The 18,176-nt window shown below is 39.1% G+C and overlaps 1 protein-coding gene across 15 annotated transcripts in view; it reads right to left on the reverse strand.

Moving 5' to 3' along the window:
- Positions 1-18,176, reverse strand: part of DROSHA (drosha ribonuclease III) — a 135,427-nt gene that overhangs the window by 5,578 nt on the left and 111,673 nt on the right. For all 15 annotated transcript variants that reach the window (XM_019013345.4, XM_055367592.2, XM_019013348.4 and 12 more), the window contains 7 exons: positions 17,812-17,856; positions 16,171-16,328; positions 14,586-14,691; positions 4,043-4,184; positions 2,546-2,628; positions 2,352-2,455; positions 148-240 (listed from right to left, as the gene is read on the reverse strand). In XM_019013345.4, the coding sequence (XP_018868890.3) occupies positions 148-240; positions 2,352-2,455; positions 2,546-2,628; positions 4,043-4,184; positions 14,586-14,691; positions 16,171-16,328; positions 17,812-17,856 (731 nt within the window). The remainder of the gene's footprint in view (positions 1-147; positions 241-2,351; positions 2,456-2,545; positions 2,629-4,042; positions 4,185-14,585; positions 14,692-16,170; positions 16,329-17,811; positions 17,857-18,176) is intronic.

Raw genomic sequence — 18,176 nt, forward strand, 5'->3', positions numbered from 1 at the left:
AATCCCTGGAATTCACTTTGCTACTACTTTTGAACATTTTATTCTCTGAGTTAAAAAAGACAGATGACTGAGTTTGGAGATACCAGCTAGGGAATTAGACACACAGGAAGTTCATTCAAAGCAATTCCAGGTATTCTCTTCTCATACCTTGGTCCTTTCCCACAGCCTATTCTTTCTCCCTTGAAATAAACAGCCACAGTGTAGGTTCGGGCATGGGATGGGCCCACTGTCTGCAGAGTCCTGAAAGGGAAAGGAAAGAACATTTATTATGGTAAAGTGTTATTTGTCATGGTTACTATGTAACTATGAGGAAAACCATGTACTTACTGCCTAGACAGAGTGAAGTAAAATAACAGGAAATGTGAAAATGGCAGAAAGGTAAAAAGAGTTAAGTTTTTGATTTGCTAATCCAACAAATATCGAGAGCATTTGAAATAGAAATTTTTAAAAATTCTGCATTGCATTTTAATATTTCTTCCCAAAGTAATATAAATAACATCAAAAGGCTAACAGTGAAGTGTAAAATATTTTCAAAGAATTTCTAAGTGTGCATATTCACAAACTTTTATCATGAAAAGTTAAGAGCTCCTGTCTATTGGTTTTCAGTGCTAATCACAGCCTAAAACAATAAATATTGGGGTAATACACTTCAAGCCACATCTGAATGCTTTCACATCCTTTATGGATTCTTTCTAATGTCTGTATCTTATCTAAAAGATCAGAAAATGTATTTAATTTCTGAAACATCTGAGATCACTTCAAAGGTACGCTATAATGCCAAGTACACAACACAATCGCCAAAAAAACAAAGCTCCAGGTACTTGGGATTTTAATGACATGGTGCAGATTTCAAATGCAGTAAAACTGATAACTTCATGGAAAAGGGAAATTAAAAGTAGCCAACAAAGATAATGGAATGAACATAGTAATCTTAAAAAAAACCATGTAAAACAACCCCATGATCTTGATAAAATGAGCAAACTCATCTTGTACTTTCATTTGGGGGATTTATGAGAAAGGAGCATAGCAATTTCCTTTGTGTTCGTACGCTCCATGGGATGAATGTGCACGAGTGGCTTCTTGAAGGTAGTACTTATTACAGTAATCATGCCTGTGCTATGGAAAGTTTAGCATCCTCATTTTATTTATTGAACCTTAATTATCACTCTGATGAGGAAATGCTATGAGCCTTTCATAGAATACAGTTTGGATATTCATTATGCTTATTAGGCACATAATAAAGTGCTATTTCTAAACATTTGGGGCTTTTTTCCCCCAATAAATAAAGGAAATATTGTTTAGCAGTGACAGCTTCTTGGTGTAATTTATAGTAGCTTGCTGTGGGGTGACTCAACCTCTTCTTCTGGCCTTAGTTTCTCTTCAGCAAAAAGGCCTATAAAGTGTTGTGACTGTTAAATAAAAACACGCGAAAGGATTGAAAATTCCCAACTGCCAGTCTAATGCTTTTCCTTGTGTATTTTGAAATTTGAGAAAGTCCAAAGGGGAGCTTTTACTCCATACAGAACACACACACAGATGTGTGTGCTTGCAACCGTGTATGCATCCACATAGGGTGAAACAGTTTTGAAATAATCTTTAAACATCCTTAAAATCATGTACCCAGACAATACCTTGAGATGCAACCCACCTATTTCAATAATCCTTTCATTTTGTAATTCCACTTTGAAAGCATCTTCTTAATCAACCTATGTGTGTCTCAAGATAATTACTCTACTTCAGAGCTGAACCTCCTGTTTTCATCAAAACGGGTATTAAGTGGTGTAGTGACCCATTACTCACCTACATTCCTTTTTAATGACTTTTGGCTACCACTCAAAGGATAAAGATATTCAAAGTACATGATGGCTTTTGACACACATTCTGAGAAGAAAAGTTCCAAGTTGAAGCCAATAGGGGTTCAGGGAAAGTGCAGAGAGGTACCCAAATATTGCTACAAATAATCATACATGATCTTCTCATCTGGGGGCACAGCCCAGCAGAAGTTACAAGCAAGAAGACAAATATAAAAATGTATATAAAAACCACTGAATCCAAATTTTCTTTTTAATCTCATAATCTTAGTTTGTCTCCCTCCCAGGCAGTAGTTCACAGAGATTTTTAGAAATGGGAGAGAACATTGAGATAATGGAGTGGGACCCACTTATTACAGCTAAGAGTGAGAGCCCCAGTGAGTTTCCCTGTGGGGCCCAAAGTCACACTAACAGCCAAGAAGTCTCAATCCTGGGCTCCTGTCATGATCACCCCACAATGACTCATTCTTCAAGGCACATGGAAAGTCAATTCTAGGCATGCTGGATCCAACCAATGGCCTGCAGGCAGCAAGTACTTACTTGTACAGAGGAATGTCTGGCTCTTTTCCTTCTGTCCTAAGTGTCAAGCAACACTGCTGAAGCTGGGATTTGGGGTCATTCCAATCCTGATTCAAAATGAACTCCTGTGGAAGTCCCCAAAAACTATTTAGAAATGGGTTCTGGAATCACCAAACATAAAGCAGACCACTAATTCAAACTTTATATGAGCTTACTTTCAATCGTGGAAAGAAGCAGACATTCATGAAAGTATGAACATATTCCAAATCCTTATCAATGTACAGCGCTGCAATAAATGCTGGGGAAAAAAGAATACTTTAAAATAAACCACAATCACTGCCATCTATCAGAAAGAGTAAGAGACCTAGACTTTTAAGCAAAATTTTAGTAATAGTTTCAACTTCCAGGCCCTCTTTGTTTTTTAGTGCTACCATTTCATCTTCCCCCACTTTTTATCATTAATATCAGAAGCAGCAAGAGATGTGTAAGATGCAAATCATAGAGTACAAACACCAAACTGCATTGAGCTAAGGGCTAAACGAATAGCTTAAAAGGTACACAGAATGCCGCCGTATATCAGGGAAAAAATGCTATCTGAGCACCCAACCCTGTTCACATCAAATAAGTCAAAATATTACTTGAAGATTAGATATGATGCCAGAATACGCACATTCTTGGGTCTTGCCATTTTCAACACCAATCCTGAGATCCCCTGTTTTTAAGGATTCTATGTTAAATTTAATGAACAGAAATGGGGTAATTTATAGATTCAATCTGCCCAAAAAGAGAAAAACTTAATACTGATCTTAATGACAACAATATGTCAAATTTTGCATTAATAAATGGTGACCCCCTAGGATGACTTCATTTAAAGGTACCTTGACAAAGCAAACAAATGGTGCATTTTCAAAAGAAGGAATAAAAATAGCTTTCATTGAGCTAAAAAAAAAGAATGATCTCTGTTTAATTTTTATGTGATTTTCATCTTTAAATTACTTTTCTTTCATTGAAAAAGAAGTTCTTTTAAGTTCCTTAGTCAGAATGCCTTTGCACTTTGTAAATAAGCTAGTTTTGCATGGTAGACTTTGATACTTGAATATAATTCCCATTGTCAAAAATACCGTAACATTAAAAAAAAAGTTCTGAGGCTCAGTGAATGGCCCACTTATTTTGAAGTAATACAAACAATACAACTATGTGTATAATCCTTTCATTAACTATAATAGGATTATTTACAATGCTGCCAGACCATATCGGAAACTGCAAAAGATGACATTTGTCCGCAGAGCTTTGCACTCATTCAAAACAATGAATAATAGTTTCAGTATTTAGTGAATAAATTACCCTTCTTTCCTCTGTGCCCCTATATGAAGGCTGCTGGGTGGCAAAAAGGCTCTGATTTACAACAACTGATCTTCATATTCTATTACTGTTTCACACAAAGGGATGTGGTAGCTGAGTGTTAGGATGGAGGGGTATGTGTTGGGGGTACCACTGAACATAGATTGAACATAAAAATTCATTATTCACATGTCTTAGTTTCAAATTATTTTCCTTCAGAAAAGCTTTGGTAAAAAGCATAAATAAAAAATTAAAATAGCAAACAAGGTTTCTTTAGCCAGAACATAATAATAATGAGGAGGAGGACAAATACGGTTACTTGGACTTAAACTCTGAACCTGAAGGTTGAGAGAAAAGTGTGTGGCACTCACATTCCAAAAGGTCCGCCAAGGTCTTGGTGCGAAGCGCCACGGGCCTCTTGGTCTTGTCGTTGGTTATGGCGTACTCCTGCATGCCCAGCTCCTCCGCTACCTTGGCCTGAGTTCTATTATTCACCAAAGAGCTTCGCAACAACTGCCCAAAAGGAATGGGGGTACATTGAGAACACATTTCACTTTTGACCTCTCTTATTCCTGGGTTGGACCCAACTAGCCTGAGAGGCTCTCACTGACAGGGACACCAAAATAAGTGAGGTCTATGGCCTCAACCATCACCCAGATGACAGTGATATGCTCCATGCCCATCTACCTTCTCCTTAATAACGTACTCCACTCTACTATCCTGGATTTTTACCTTAGTGACATAAATGGCTCATTTACTTCTTTAGGAGCATTGGGGCAGGGCTGTGGTGGGGGAGGGGGGATGTATAATATGATTTAAGGTCATAGTTTCTAATAAGTTTAATGCTACTAAATAAGGAAGCATTAAGAGTGTTAAAAATCAATTTTATTAAAGTGTAACTTACATTCAATAAAATGCACCCATTTTCAGTGCACAGTTAGATGAGTTTTGAAAAACATGTACATTTTTATCACTCCAAACAAATTCCCAGCATCTCCATGCAGTGAATCCTTCCCAACCCCTGACCAGGCAAACGGCCTGCTTTTTGTCACTGTACATTAATTTTAAAGGATTTTTTTTTTTAAGTCTAAAATAAGCTTCAGGTTTCATGGCACTGATGCTAATTTTGATATTATAGGACTTAAGTGAGGTTTAAGTAAATACTATGAAAAGATTTAAATTATTTATTTACATTTTTCTTTTATTATTATTTTAAAGATGTATGGTATCTAGCTTGAGTCTCAGTTTTTCATACTGATATCCTTTTTTTTGAGACAGGCTCTTGCTCTGTTGCCTAGGCTGGAGTGCAGTGGTGCACCATCTTGGCTCACTGCAACCTCCACCTTCTGGACTCAAGCTATCCTCCCACCTCAGCCTCCCGAGTAGCTGTGACTATAGGCGCCTGCCATCATGCCCAGCTAATTTTTGTATTTTTTGTAGAGACAGGGTTTCACCATGTTGCCTAGGCTGGTCTCGAACTCCAGAGCTCAAGTGATCCACCCACCTTGACCTTTCAAAGTGTTGGGATTACAGGCATGAGCCACTGCGCCCAGCCCATACTGGTATCCTTTGTCTCTAATCAAATTAAAATACAATTTTCATATTTCAACTTTAGGAATTCAAAACAAAAATTTCTACTAGGAATTTCATCAGACAGCTAAGAGTCCTCCAAGAATTTCCAATTAGTAACACTATACACTGCATGAAAATTATGCAACGAATCCATTATAGAAGTGTCCATAAAACAAGTATGGTTTAGGCATTAACACTCATTAACCACTCACTAGGGAAGAGGAGAGGAGGACAGCCGGGAGCAAGTAGGTACATACAAAGATGGGAACTCACCAAACAAAAACGGAACATAATCATCCCTGATCTCTAAGATTTGGGAGAGTAATGCATCTACAACTACAACTTTTCTTAGAATACATATAACAAATTCTCGGTCTATTAAAAAACTTCCTGCTAAGAAACATTCCTGAAAACAGGGACGAGGAGCAGGAAGCAGCTGTGAGTTGTGCTGGTATTCCACTCCCTGCTGTTCCATGTTGCACTTTCTTTATTAGATGCAAGTTTTATGCTCTGTGGCTCCATGGTGTCAACAGAGCTTATGAAAATCAAGATTTATTCTTAGTGTCTGATAGTGAATCCTTGACAATAGATAAATAAGAAACAATATGTTCTTAATTTGTCTGACAATGATTCATGAAGCAAAAATATAACTTGATCTTCATAAGCCATGCTTGCTGTTGAATTTCAGACTATGATTCTTTGCCTGTCTCTGCTTTCTTTCCTCCTCCTGTCTCCCCCTTAGCCCCATCTTTTCTTCAATATAGAGTTTCACTAAAATTAACATCCATAGAGGAGCTCAAAATTACAAGGCTAGCATATAACATTAATATAAGACCCAACCACTAAAGAGCCCACTAGCCTAATATCTTGTAATTATGGAATAATTGAGCTGAAAGTGATATATCTTTTTTGGTTTGGATTTCAAATGGGGACGGGGAGCTTTCCTAAAGTAGAGGCTGTGGGGGAATAGGATGGCTACTATGGGAACAAGGCTATGCTGAATAAGTTGGGTCCTCTCCGAATATATGCTTTCGGTATGGGAAGAAAACTCTTTAAGCCGTGTATATGGAATGTTCATGCCTCAGATACAACAAGCCCGACGCACACATGAGCACACACAAATGATGATACCTCACTGGGCCAGGCCCCACCTGCCACCTTCCAGTGTCAGGGCCCCTCACTCAGTGCTATACAGTAATGCTGTCTGACGGTGAAGGAGGAAAGCAGTGAGGATGGAATCAGAAGTGCTTCCAGTTTTATTTCAGACAAGCCCTGACAGGTCTTAAAGCAGAAGGGTGGCCAATAATAAGTGAGATCTGTAAGTTCTTGCCAAAAACCCAGAGCCTGAACCAAAAATCAGTGGGGGAGAAGGAAGCTATACATCATCCATATTCTCATCGTCAGTTTAAATTTAGAAAATGAGTTGAAAAGAGAGAAGACCTTGCTCTTTACCTAGACAAGAAAGTCTGAATGGCAGTTCTCTAAATGACAACTTTCATCCTTGTCCTTTGCTGAACTCTACTTCATAATGAATCATGTTATTTGCCAAAGAACACGACCCAGGGGTATCAGCAAGAAAGAAAACCTGAGGTTACGGCAGTTCAGTGCACCACTGGGTGCAGACCAATTACATGCCAGGCCCTGTGCTGACAGCTGAAGATCCTGAGAGGAGCAACGTGCTGCTGCTGCCCTCAGGAACTGACACCCTCCTCGGAAGCCACGTGCAGACCGGCTGTTGCAATGCACTGTGGTGGCTGCAGTGCCAGCACAGAGACTGCAGATATACGCAGGTGCTCCTCTAGACCTCAGCCTTCCAGGAAGGCCTCCTGGAGGAGGGCTGACATTTGAGTAAAAGCATTTCAGGGCCTCATTTACCTGGCTGTAACACCAGAATCATAAGGTGCTTCTGAAAAGCTGGTGCCCAGGCTTCTTTCAAGAACCAACGAATCAACATTAATAGAGATCTAACTTTTGAAAAGATTGATGTAGGTGGATTCTGATGAACACAGAATCAGAACTGAAAAAGACTGAGTCAGCCAGTGAGAGAAGTGTGGGAAAGGGTTTCCAAGGAAGAGAGAGCAGCTATGGCAAATGCAAGGGGCCATTACGCAGCAAGGTGACCACTGGGTGGACCTGGAGGGGAAATCAGAGCCAAGGGAGGAGAGCTGATGCAGTGAGGCTGGCAGGTGATATAAAGAAGCCTGCACTTTCCTGTAGGGGAAGGGGAATCCTAAAAGGTATCAAATGGGGGCAGTTGTGAGGTAATTTTTTTTTTTATTTTAGAAAGATTGTTTTGGCGGAAGGATTTAAATGAGGGCAAGACATGAAGTTGAAAAAACTGTAGATGGTGATGTTATAAATTACTATTTTACAAAGAGGAAATATCTATTTATATATTTTAGTGGAAATCTAGAAAATAAACATTAAGCACCCAATTGAGCAGAAGACAGTTATCAGACTGTTTTGCAAACAATGCCTCGCGTTAGAGATAGCAAAAAGCAAAAGATTTCGCACCAAGTTACCTGGGTTCAAATTGTGGCTCTGGCACTTCCTAGTTAAGTGACCCTGTCTAAGTTATTAAACCTCTCTGAGCCTCAGTTTCCTCATCTATAAAATGGAGAATGTAGTACCTAGCTCTCACGATTGTTTTGAGAATTAGAGTGGATGACATATAATCTAACTACAATGACTGGCATATGATAAACACAACAGAAATGTTAGCTGTTGCTGTGTTATTCACAACAGCATCATCATAATTCGACAAAATATGTTTGCTCTTCAGTTATGGGAAAAGGTTCTAGAAAATTCTAAGAATTCCTCTGAATTTGTTTTCAATGTAAAATGTTTTGGATACCCGTCCTGTCCACTCACTGTCCTCAAAATTCCCCTTTTTACCAGGTGCTAACCTGTCATCAACAACTTTAAAAAAAATACTTCCAAAAAGACAAAGTTTAATTTGAAATCACCAGAAATGACTAAGAAGACTATAATTAAAGCTCTCTGTAAACCTGAGGAAACGACTGCTGAATTCCTGGTGCAATGTCAGAGACCAGTGTAAATATCCCAGATCTCAAACTCTGGTATTGAGAATCCAGGATGTTTTCTATTATGCCAGCATAGCAGTCTTTCATCATTACTTTAAACTTTCATAAGAAAAAGATTTATTTGTTTAAATAAAACATACATATTGACAATCTTCCTTCAAGTTCCCAATTTCACTCTTGAATCTAAAGGGAAAAACCACAGCTGGGGGATGAGCTACCAAAGAGGGCCACCTAGTGTAAAATAAGCAGACTGTGATTTATTATTTTGAGGGCTTAATATAAGAACACGGGGTGAAAGCAGAATACACTATTGAGAGTGACAGTGATATGCCACACAGCTCTATTATACCAAGAGTGGTCGCCAGATGGTCTCCATTTCCCATGATAACTAAAGAAAAGGTACATAAATGCTAGCAGGCAAATACAGGTCAGATACAAAGAGCCAAATTATGTCAGTGACAGAAATCCTCAAACAGGAGGCTGTGGAATCTATCTTCTCAACGAGATCTTTTAGATAAAATACCTGTTTGTCTGAATGATTTATGCTCAGTGCTGTGTGGAAGCATCAGGGCAGGATTAGATCACTGGTTCTTGAGCTTTTTATCTGTAATCCTTGCTCTCTTTCCCATTATCCCAAATCATTAAAAACAAACAAAAACTGTAGGTTCATCACCACTATAGTGCATGCCACCATTAGGTACAGTGCCTTGAACACAGCAGGCATGGAGATTAGCAACTATTTTTAGCAAAGAGTAAAGGCTAAGAAAGAAGAATGATACAGAGGAGAAAATTCCTATGGCTTAAGATTTCCAAGGGTTACATTACAGGCATCCTGGCCTGTGTAAACACTTAATTTAAGGTGTTCTCACAATTTATACCTTGACCCTACTGCATACACCAACCTAAAAACTAAAAACTTCAGCATATGAAACAGAACTTCTTCCCTCTATAGCCCAATGCAAACTCGTTATCCTAGAACAATTGGATAAGCCTAACACTCCTTCTCGAGTAGGCCTTTTGAATAGCCAACTTACAGAACAGAATGTTTTTCCCCATCATCATTCAAAACTTGAAAGCCATATTACATTTGCTCAATTGTCCTTATTCCCTTTAAGTGTGCAAGGGAATGGCTCAAAGCTAATTAATGCCTCCCAATGTGAATTACTGTAGCTGTGTGCTCTTTAATCACAATAATGAATCATTTGCCATCCCCCAACCAATGCAACTGCAATAAGTAATCCTCTCCAAATTTTAAATTAATTTTAATCCTTAGACACTCATAAGTAAGCCTTCTGCTTCTTCCCTTATATATAAAGCAACAGTCCACTTCCCTCCAGTGCCACTGCCTCTTCCCTCTTGACTCAGCTGACTGCACAATTGTCACTCTTCTATTTATTTAGCAAAGATGTACTGAGGACCTATCATATGCCAGGCACTGCTGAGCATACAGTAATGAACAAAAACATGCTCTCAAAGAACTTCTAGTCCATTGGGGTAGGCAAACTGAGGTAAAGGCCAGGAAGGAAAACAACACAGAATTTTGATGGGGGGGCGGGATGGGTAAGGGTGGTCAGGGAAAGTTTCCTGCATCCAGAAGTCACACCAGAAAGGACATCTAAAGGAAGAGTAGAAGATACCAGGCACATAAAAGTAAGGGCTAGAACAGAACAGCTTCCAGGGAGAGGAAGAGCATACACAAAGGCCTGCTGGCAGGAGGAGGCCTGGAGAAATGCAAATAGCAGCTCAGTGCAGAGGTGCAGAGCGAGAACAAGAGCCTGTGGTATGAGGCTGGGCAGGCGGGCAAGGCCAGACCACCCAGAGCTTTGCCTGTTCTTTAGAAACTATCTGAAGAGCAACTGTAGAGAGTTAAGCTGGGATAGGATGATCATTCAGTCAAAGCATACTTGCTGAGCACTGATATGCCAGGTACTTCCCAGGGACCAAGGAATCAGGAATGGAGAAAACAAACAAAAACCCTGGCCTTCATGGAGTTTACACTGTGATTGGAGAAGACAGATAGTAAACAAGTACATTACATACTATATGCTAAAGAGGAGAAAGGCATGAGAGGTTCCAGGTGAGGAGGTGTGCTAGGGACAAGGGGAAGTGGTTGCCTATTTATTCAGGGTAGGTTAAGGAAGGCCTTATTGATAAGATGACATCTGAACAGAGACCTGAAGGAGGTGAGCGATTTGGCCGTATAGATTACCAGGAGAACAATACTGCAGCCAGATAAAATGCACTGCAAAGGCCCTGAGGCAAGGGCTTGCTTAGTGTCCTGCAGGAACTGGCATACAGGCCAATGTGAAGAGTCTTATGAAAAACAGTCAGAGACAGGGAGCCAGTTCATATAAGGTGACTGTAACAACATTGTCTTTTACTCTTGAGATGGGAAGGTTTGGGAGGTTTTGTGCAGAAGAGGAATGTAATCCGGCTTCTCTTTAAAAATGATCCCTCTAGATGTGCTGAAAATTGACTGGGGCGCGGGGTATGAATCACTTGGGAGGTTATGGCTAATAATCTGGACTACAGTGGCTCAGACCGGGTGATAACCATAAAAGTGGTCAGAATCTACACAGAACTTAAACAAATGTACAAGAAAAAGGAAAGGGAAAAGGCCAAAGACACAAATTAGGAAGTAGTGTAAAGATGTATTCAAAGCCATGAGACAGAATGAGATCACTTACGGAGCAGAAGTTGACAGAGAGGAGGTCTGACGACTGAGAACTGGGCCACTCCAATGTTAAGAGGTGGAGAGAGGAAGAGAAACAACCAAATGGGACTAAAGATGAATGGCTGGTGTCGTCACAGTGTAGTCACTGTAGATGAAAGGCCAGCGTAGATTTGTTGTGAAGAGACTCCTTTGACTACAGCATGTAAAATGGATTGGGCAGGGGCATGAGTTGACATAGGAAGACCAGGGTAGGAAGCTGCAAAAATGACTTCACAAAGGCCTGAGATCTGGGCCTCTTGAAGGATTTCTGCCTGAGAGGCTGTCCATCTCTCAGAGTTCAAAAATGCCTGTAAGAACAGCAAAGGCAGGCTTTTCAAATATTAGGATACATCCAGGAGACACCTGGGGACTCCAGGAGCCCACTCCTCTCACGGGAAGATGCTGCATTGCCTTATGTTTTGCATGAACACAACCTTCAGATTCCTATCCTTTGCAATTTAATAAACGTCACTTCTTTCAACTGGGTCTCTATCAATCACACTGTAACTCTGTGTGTGTGGTGTGTGTGTGTGTGTGTGTCACAGAGAGAGAGAGAGAGAGAGGGAGACAGAGAGAGACACAGAGAGAGAGAGACACAGAGAGAGAGAGAGAGACAGAGAGAGGAGAGTTTTGCTCTGTTGCCCAGCCTGGAGTGCAGTGGTGCAATCATAGCTCCTGGGCTCAAATGATCCTCCCACTTCAGCCTCCCAAGTAACTGGGGCTACAAATGCATGCCACTCTACCAAGCTAGTTTTTTATTTTATTGTAGATATGGAGTCTCATTATGTTGCACAGGCTGGTCTTAAACTCCTGGGCTCAAGCAATCCTCCCAGGTTGGCCTCCCAAAGTGCTGGGATTACAGGCATGAACCACCATACCTGGCCCTTGTAATGTATCGATAGTTATGCAGAAATTAAACTGCAGTGGTCCAGGTGAGTAAGGCAGGTAGGGAGGATGTGGGTGACAGAAAAAAGCTCATAAGGAAGAGGATAAATTCAAGAAATACTCGAGGAGTAACACTGTCAGGGCTTGTGAATGGACTGGGATATAGAAAAGGGAGATAGAGAGAGGCATTCAAGATGTCTCCTAGGTTTCTGACATGCAACACTGAATGGGTGGTGCCGCCATTCAATTACTCAGGGAATACTGGACGAGGACCCAGGCAGGAGACTACAAATTCAGTCTTACACATGTTGAGATGTTGAGAAGGCAGCTAGGGCTGGAACTCAGAAGGGAGACAGGACTGAAGGGATCAGTTTAGAAGTCATCTGCCGGTAAGATGAAACTGATGACACACATTGAAAAGACTGGTAGAAGAGACTCTATTAAAAAGAGAACATGGCCTAAGAGTGAGCATTTTAGACATGGACTGTTTATTAGCTGTGAGACTAAGATGTGTCTGCAAAGCAGGCTGAGAAAGAGTAGCTAAAGAGGTAAGAGGAAACCCAGGAAAGTGCACCGTGACAGAAGCCAACAAAGCTTGTGTTTCAAGGAGGAGGGAGCAGCCATGTTAATGCTAATGGGAGTTGGTATCTGTTAGAATCTGCATTTAGCTTATTCTTTGTCTTTGTCTTGCCCGCAGATCTGCTGGTCCTGCTAATTTCTACCAAAGCATTCTGTGAATATAATTCAAAAAGCCTTCACATAATTTTATCATTTGTCAACATCACTGTAATAAGGTAGTCAAAAACTTTCTAATATTAAGACAGCAGGGCTGTTAAATACATTTTGGATAAAACTACACTTCTGGCATTGAAGTTACTTTGGAAAGAACACAGAACTAGAGTCTCTCATCTAGTCCTAGTTTTACCTTTCTCTAGATCATGGACAGGACTCATGCCTTTCTGAGTTTTGGTTTCCGTACTGTTCAATGCTGGGGGTGGGGGAGTGGGGTGGGAGGGGAAATGTACACGGTGAGCAGGTGGGAAACAATAAACTTCCCATCTCTATAAGATCCTAGCGTTCACAATTAATTTTGTAGGAATACCAGGGGAAATGTGTGTATTTAAAGCAAACATTTTCAAAAGTGGCCTCTATAGGGCCCTAAGATGAATTACTATTTCAAACTATTTAGTTGGTTTGGCCATTTCTCAGGCCAACCAGATACTCTGACACGTATGAAGTGTCAGAGGATATTGAACATGCAATTTATTGTTTCTCTAATGAACAGTAAGATACTATAGTTCATTTCTCAAAAATGTTTATAGTTTATGAATTTAATATTAAGTCATGAAAAAGACACTTTCTTGTCCACCTAAAAACTGTTAACTTTAAATGGTAATCAAACTGTTAATATAAAAAAAGAGTACTGCTGATTCCTCAGCACTTATGATGGAACTCAAGAGATACTCATCGAGTGAATGAATGCTAGGCTTAGAAATTCCACTGAAAAATGACATCTAAACAGCCAAGTCACCATATTCTCTCTAGTTCCAATATTTATGTCTCACATAAACTATTTCCAGGGCTCACGGTTACAAAGATAAAATCCAATTCTATTCAAAGCAGAACACACATAAAAACTGTAGAGATGCAAAGTTTGAAAGACTTGTTATTTGCTTCAACATAATAAAGACAGACTGCACTAAGTATCTTGCAGTGTACCAGTATTTTTCTTTGCCCAATAAAGTATTTGCTTTCTCAATGTCCAGTCCTCGAGGGACTTCTCAAAGGTTACTCATTGTGCCTTAAGAGATCATCATGACCTCCTTCTGGATGTTTTGTTCACCATTTCAGGATATTATTGATTGGTTTCACAGAGTAAAAACAGTACGCAGCAAATAAAAAAGCCCACAAAAGTTTTATAAAATGAAACCAAAATAAGAGGCATAGGGACAATTTCACTTTGTTTATAAATCAAACCTGTCTCTGTAACTCCCTTTCAACTCTGCCATGGTCTAACCAAACTAAGTCCCTACTGCCTCTCAGTCTTCTCATTTTTTTTATGCCATGCCTTTTCGTTCTGCAGTCCCAGTGTGTGTACTGCCCTTGCATAGACATTTCTTCCCACCAAATCCCAATGGCCAAATCCTAACCATCTTTACAGGCTCAAACATCATTATACCCATGAAGCCTTCTTTGAACTCCACAGATATAAGAAACCTCGTATTTTCCTAAACTGCACAAGTACAGCAATTTACCTAGGCTTCTTTATAATATTTAACATGTTCTACCTTGCATTTAGTTATAGTAACTTATGCTTTCTATAGTGTGTATCTACATGTATAAACTCATGATATATATACAGTGTTTATTTTGTGGTTATTTATTTAAGCTTTAATCTCCTCTAATAATTTTTAAGTTCCTTGTAAACAGACTTGGTGTCAACTTATCTTTGTTCCTTCCATGAGGCCTAGCTCAATATTTTGCACAGAGTAGGCAGTCAGTAAATAAAAGAGTATAAAATGAGCTCTCATTGCATATGTGCGTTGTATACAATTTGCACAATGAAATGAACAAAGCCATATGATAAGCTAAGAAGTCACTAAGAGTAAGAAATTAATTACATAGATATATATTTGACCCCTCTAATCTTCACTCTGCTTTACAGCAATCTTATTGGAGGAAGTGATTTAACCAACTCACAGTTAAGTGTCCTTCATGATGATCTGGGAAATGAATGAATAAGTACTCTGTGGCTACCAGTTGCATTATGGAGTCACCTAGGAATTCCATTCTCTGATTGTGGCCTCTGGAAAAAGAAACATCAAAGTAAAGAAATCAATAACCATTTATGGATTTCCAAAAAAAACACCCAGAATTTTAAAAAAGGAATGACTTAAAAAGACAATGTGTTCATTTTGTTTTAAAGCACAAAACCAAATACAATTCCCTAAGGCCCCTCGATTGAGAAGAGATCTGAGTTAATATAGGCTGAGTTTTAAAGAAGAATAAAGTGAATATTATCTAAGGATTAAACGACTGCCAAAATAAAGACTGGTAAACACTGCCTGGTCAGAAGCTGAAGAGCATAAATTGAAAAATCAAGCATAATACAAACAACAATCTTGAAAGAAAGCAAACAGGTCCAAGAATTTTCTTTGCTAAATTTATTGAAATATATACTCTGGCCGGGTGCAGTGGCTCATGCCTCTAATCCCAGTGCTTTGTGAGGCTGAGGCAGGTGGATCACTTGAGCCCAGGAGTTTGAGACCAGCCTGGCAACATGAAGAAACCCCATCTCTACAAAAAAAAAAAAAAAAAAAATATATATATATATATATATATATGCCATATATATAAAAATTAGCCATATATGTGTGTGTGTATATGTGTGTGTGTGTGTGTGTATATATATATATATATATATATATATATATATAAATTAGCCAGGCATGGTAGCACACGCCTATAGTCCCCAGCTACTCAGGAGGCTGAGGCAGGAAGAGTGCTTGAGCCCTGAAGGTCAAGGGCTGCAGTGAGCCGTAATCATGCCACTGCATTCCAGCCTTCACAACAGAGTGAGATCTGTCAGAAAAAAAAAAAGAAAGAAAGAAAGAAAAAGAAAAAGAAATAACATACTCCATTATTCAAAGCTGGAATCCAAATTTAAAAACAAAAAAAATCTATGATAAGAATCTTTCATCTTTACAGTTTAAAGAGAGTTGGAAATATTTGGTTTGGAAGAGGGGAGTAAAAAAATGAACAAAAAACAACCCCAAAGAAGTAAAATTTTGCTTATTTTCTTAATTGTTTCATTAGCTCACCTTCAAATCATTCATCTAGAGCAGAGGTCAGAGAGCCAAATCCAGCCCACGGACTGTTTCTAAGAATAAAGTTTTACTGGAACACAGCCATGTTCACTCATTTGCATTTCATCGATGGCTGCTTTGATGCTACTATGGCAGAGTCGAATCACTGCACACAGGCCACATGGCCCACAAAACCTAAAATATTTAGTATCTGTCCTGCTGGGAAAAAGTTTATACTTCCTTCACACTTCTCCTAAAACTTCACAGAGAAACCAAGATGCATGACAATGGAACCAACAACATTGGATTGGAGCATAACCCCAGGTCCACACTGAGGTCTGTCTGCTCACCCATCTCACAATGTGACTTTCCTGGAAATATATTTGAAATCCCAATTCCTTCAAAGGGCATGCTCCAAAGGTCTGGGACTGCCTCGTCTAAAGGGTCACATTGGGACTACATGAGAACTTTCAACTCACAGGGTAAGATGGTTAAATCCCACAGTTCTCAATGTGAATGCCCTTGCCAGAAGTCGAACATGAGTAAAAATTACTCCAATTGCTTCTTCAAACTCAGTAAGTTTTTGTAGAACCGGAGAAGTTTCAATAAGTTGTCGATCAGTATTTGGCTCTTGTAGCTACAGGAAAATAGAAATAAATAAAAATCATTTTTTCATTTTTGGTTATAAGTGCAATGATCAATTCTAGGACGGTGTTTTGTAAAATTCCTTCTCCCATGAGCAGAAATTTCTGAAATGCCAATAAAGCATGGAAGCTCGTTTCTCATTTCTTTGAATGGCAAACAAATCTAATATTTAAAGAAGGTTCAAATAATATTTTCCAATCTTCTATCAAATTTCAAGGCCAAGTACTGTACACAGATAGTTCAAAATCCCAAGTATTATACTAACTCTCCAAGGAGATTCGAGCTGAAGAACAGCTGGTAGAAAATATATATATCTAGTAACACCATGGTTCTCAAACTCCAGCATGCATGTTAAACGCAGCAGTCAGCTGGGTCCTGCCCCCAAGATTACTGATTTCCTATGTCTGGAATCAAGACTGGGAATCCGTCTTCCTGACATGTTCCCAGGTGATGCAGATGCTGCTGGTCTGGGTCTGCCCTTTAAAAACTACTGCATTAAAGTAATTTACTACTGTGTTTTCTAGGGACCAACTTATTTTGGCAATGAGCATCATTAAAACAGAGTTCAATGTACATTGGAGATTATTATACCACTAGACAGGTGGTGCTCCAACAATGAGCCTTTAACAACTGGCAGAGAGCAAATATGAAAAGTGTGATTAAAATGAACATTTGCAACAACTTTGGGCACTCATGTATTAATAAAATATTTTTAAAGTACTCTGAATTAATGTCATTTCTTACTGTAAAGCCTCTTATGAGAGTTCAACCACTTCTTACATTTATTTTATATACATATATAAAAATAAGTATATGAGGATACATATGCATGTTTACATATATGCATATATCCCAAAGTAAAACAGAAATAAAAGCAAAGAATAGTAAAAATTCTTAAACCATCTGGGGAAATAGGTGCCACCACCATATGTAGAGCTTTTAAATTCCAAAATCTTGAGTGAAAAGCTATCACACTATACTAATTTTTTAATTTACAGTAGGTTTTATACACTGAATTGAAGCTTTCAATTTCTAAGATCCAGATTAGATTATACGTTAACAATGTTAATTTAGTATTTGTTCTACTTTTTTAGTATGCTCAGACTCGCTTCCATACTATTAACACTTTCCCTGCAAAAGCAAGTGTGTAGATATACTGGAGTCAACATTTTACGCTTTCAATATCACCTTTTGGTGGTGGTGGGGCATCCATAACTACACAGTAGCTCTTCCTTCCTCACTGAGGGAAGATGACTCCCAATGCTCCCCCTACCCTATTCCAGACCACATAAACACAACGCATGGGTTCATTCTCCTATTGTTCCAAAGTTTTCCAGGTCTGACACCTCAGCTTAAAGGCACAATGCCACTGAAGAGAATCAAAAAATAAAAGTGGGAAAGGAAAAAAAGGCAAAGGAAAGTAACATGAATAGCTGGAGTTTAAAGCTCACTGCAGACAGGGAGGTCATACTTACTTGGAGTGGGTGGAGAGGATAATTGAGCCAGACTTCGCGCAGGTCCTGGAAAATGGAGTGATGCCTTTAATGCTCAAGGGAGCCATTTAACGCACTCTAGAGTACTAAATAAAATGTCATTATTTGAAATACTGAACTATTTCAGACACTGACTCCACTTATGGCAAATTCAATAGTGCTGGCAAACTAATTTTTTTTTTTAAGTGTATTCACCACTCAAACCACCTGTAGTGACTCTAATTAGCCTATTAAGCTAGGGGGGAAAAGAGCCTCCTCTAGTCCCAGAAGTCAGACACCTTTTAAAACTAAGTTACACATTTGGTTAACTTAATACACTGCACTAAGCTGCTCTTTTAATCATATTT

The sequence above is a fragment of the Gorilla gorilla genome, chromosome 19 (genome assembly GCF_029281585.2).
Source record: "Gorilla gorilla gorilla isolate KB3781 chromosome 19, NHGRI_mGorGor1-v2.1_pri, whole genome shotgun sequence".
Lineage (NCBI taxonomy): Eukaryota > Metazoa > Chordata > Mammalia > Primates > Hominidae > Gorilla > Gorilla gorilla.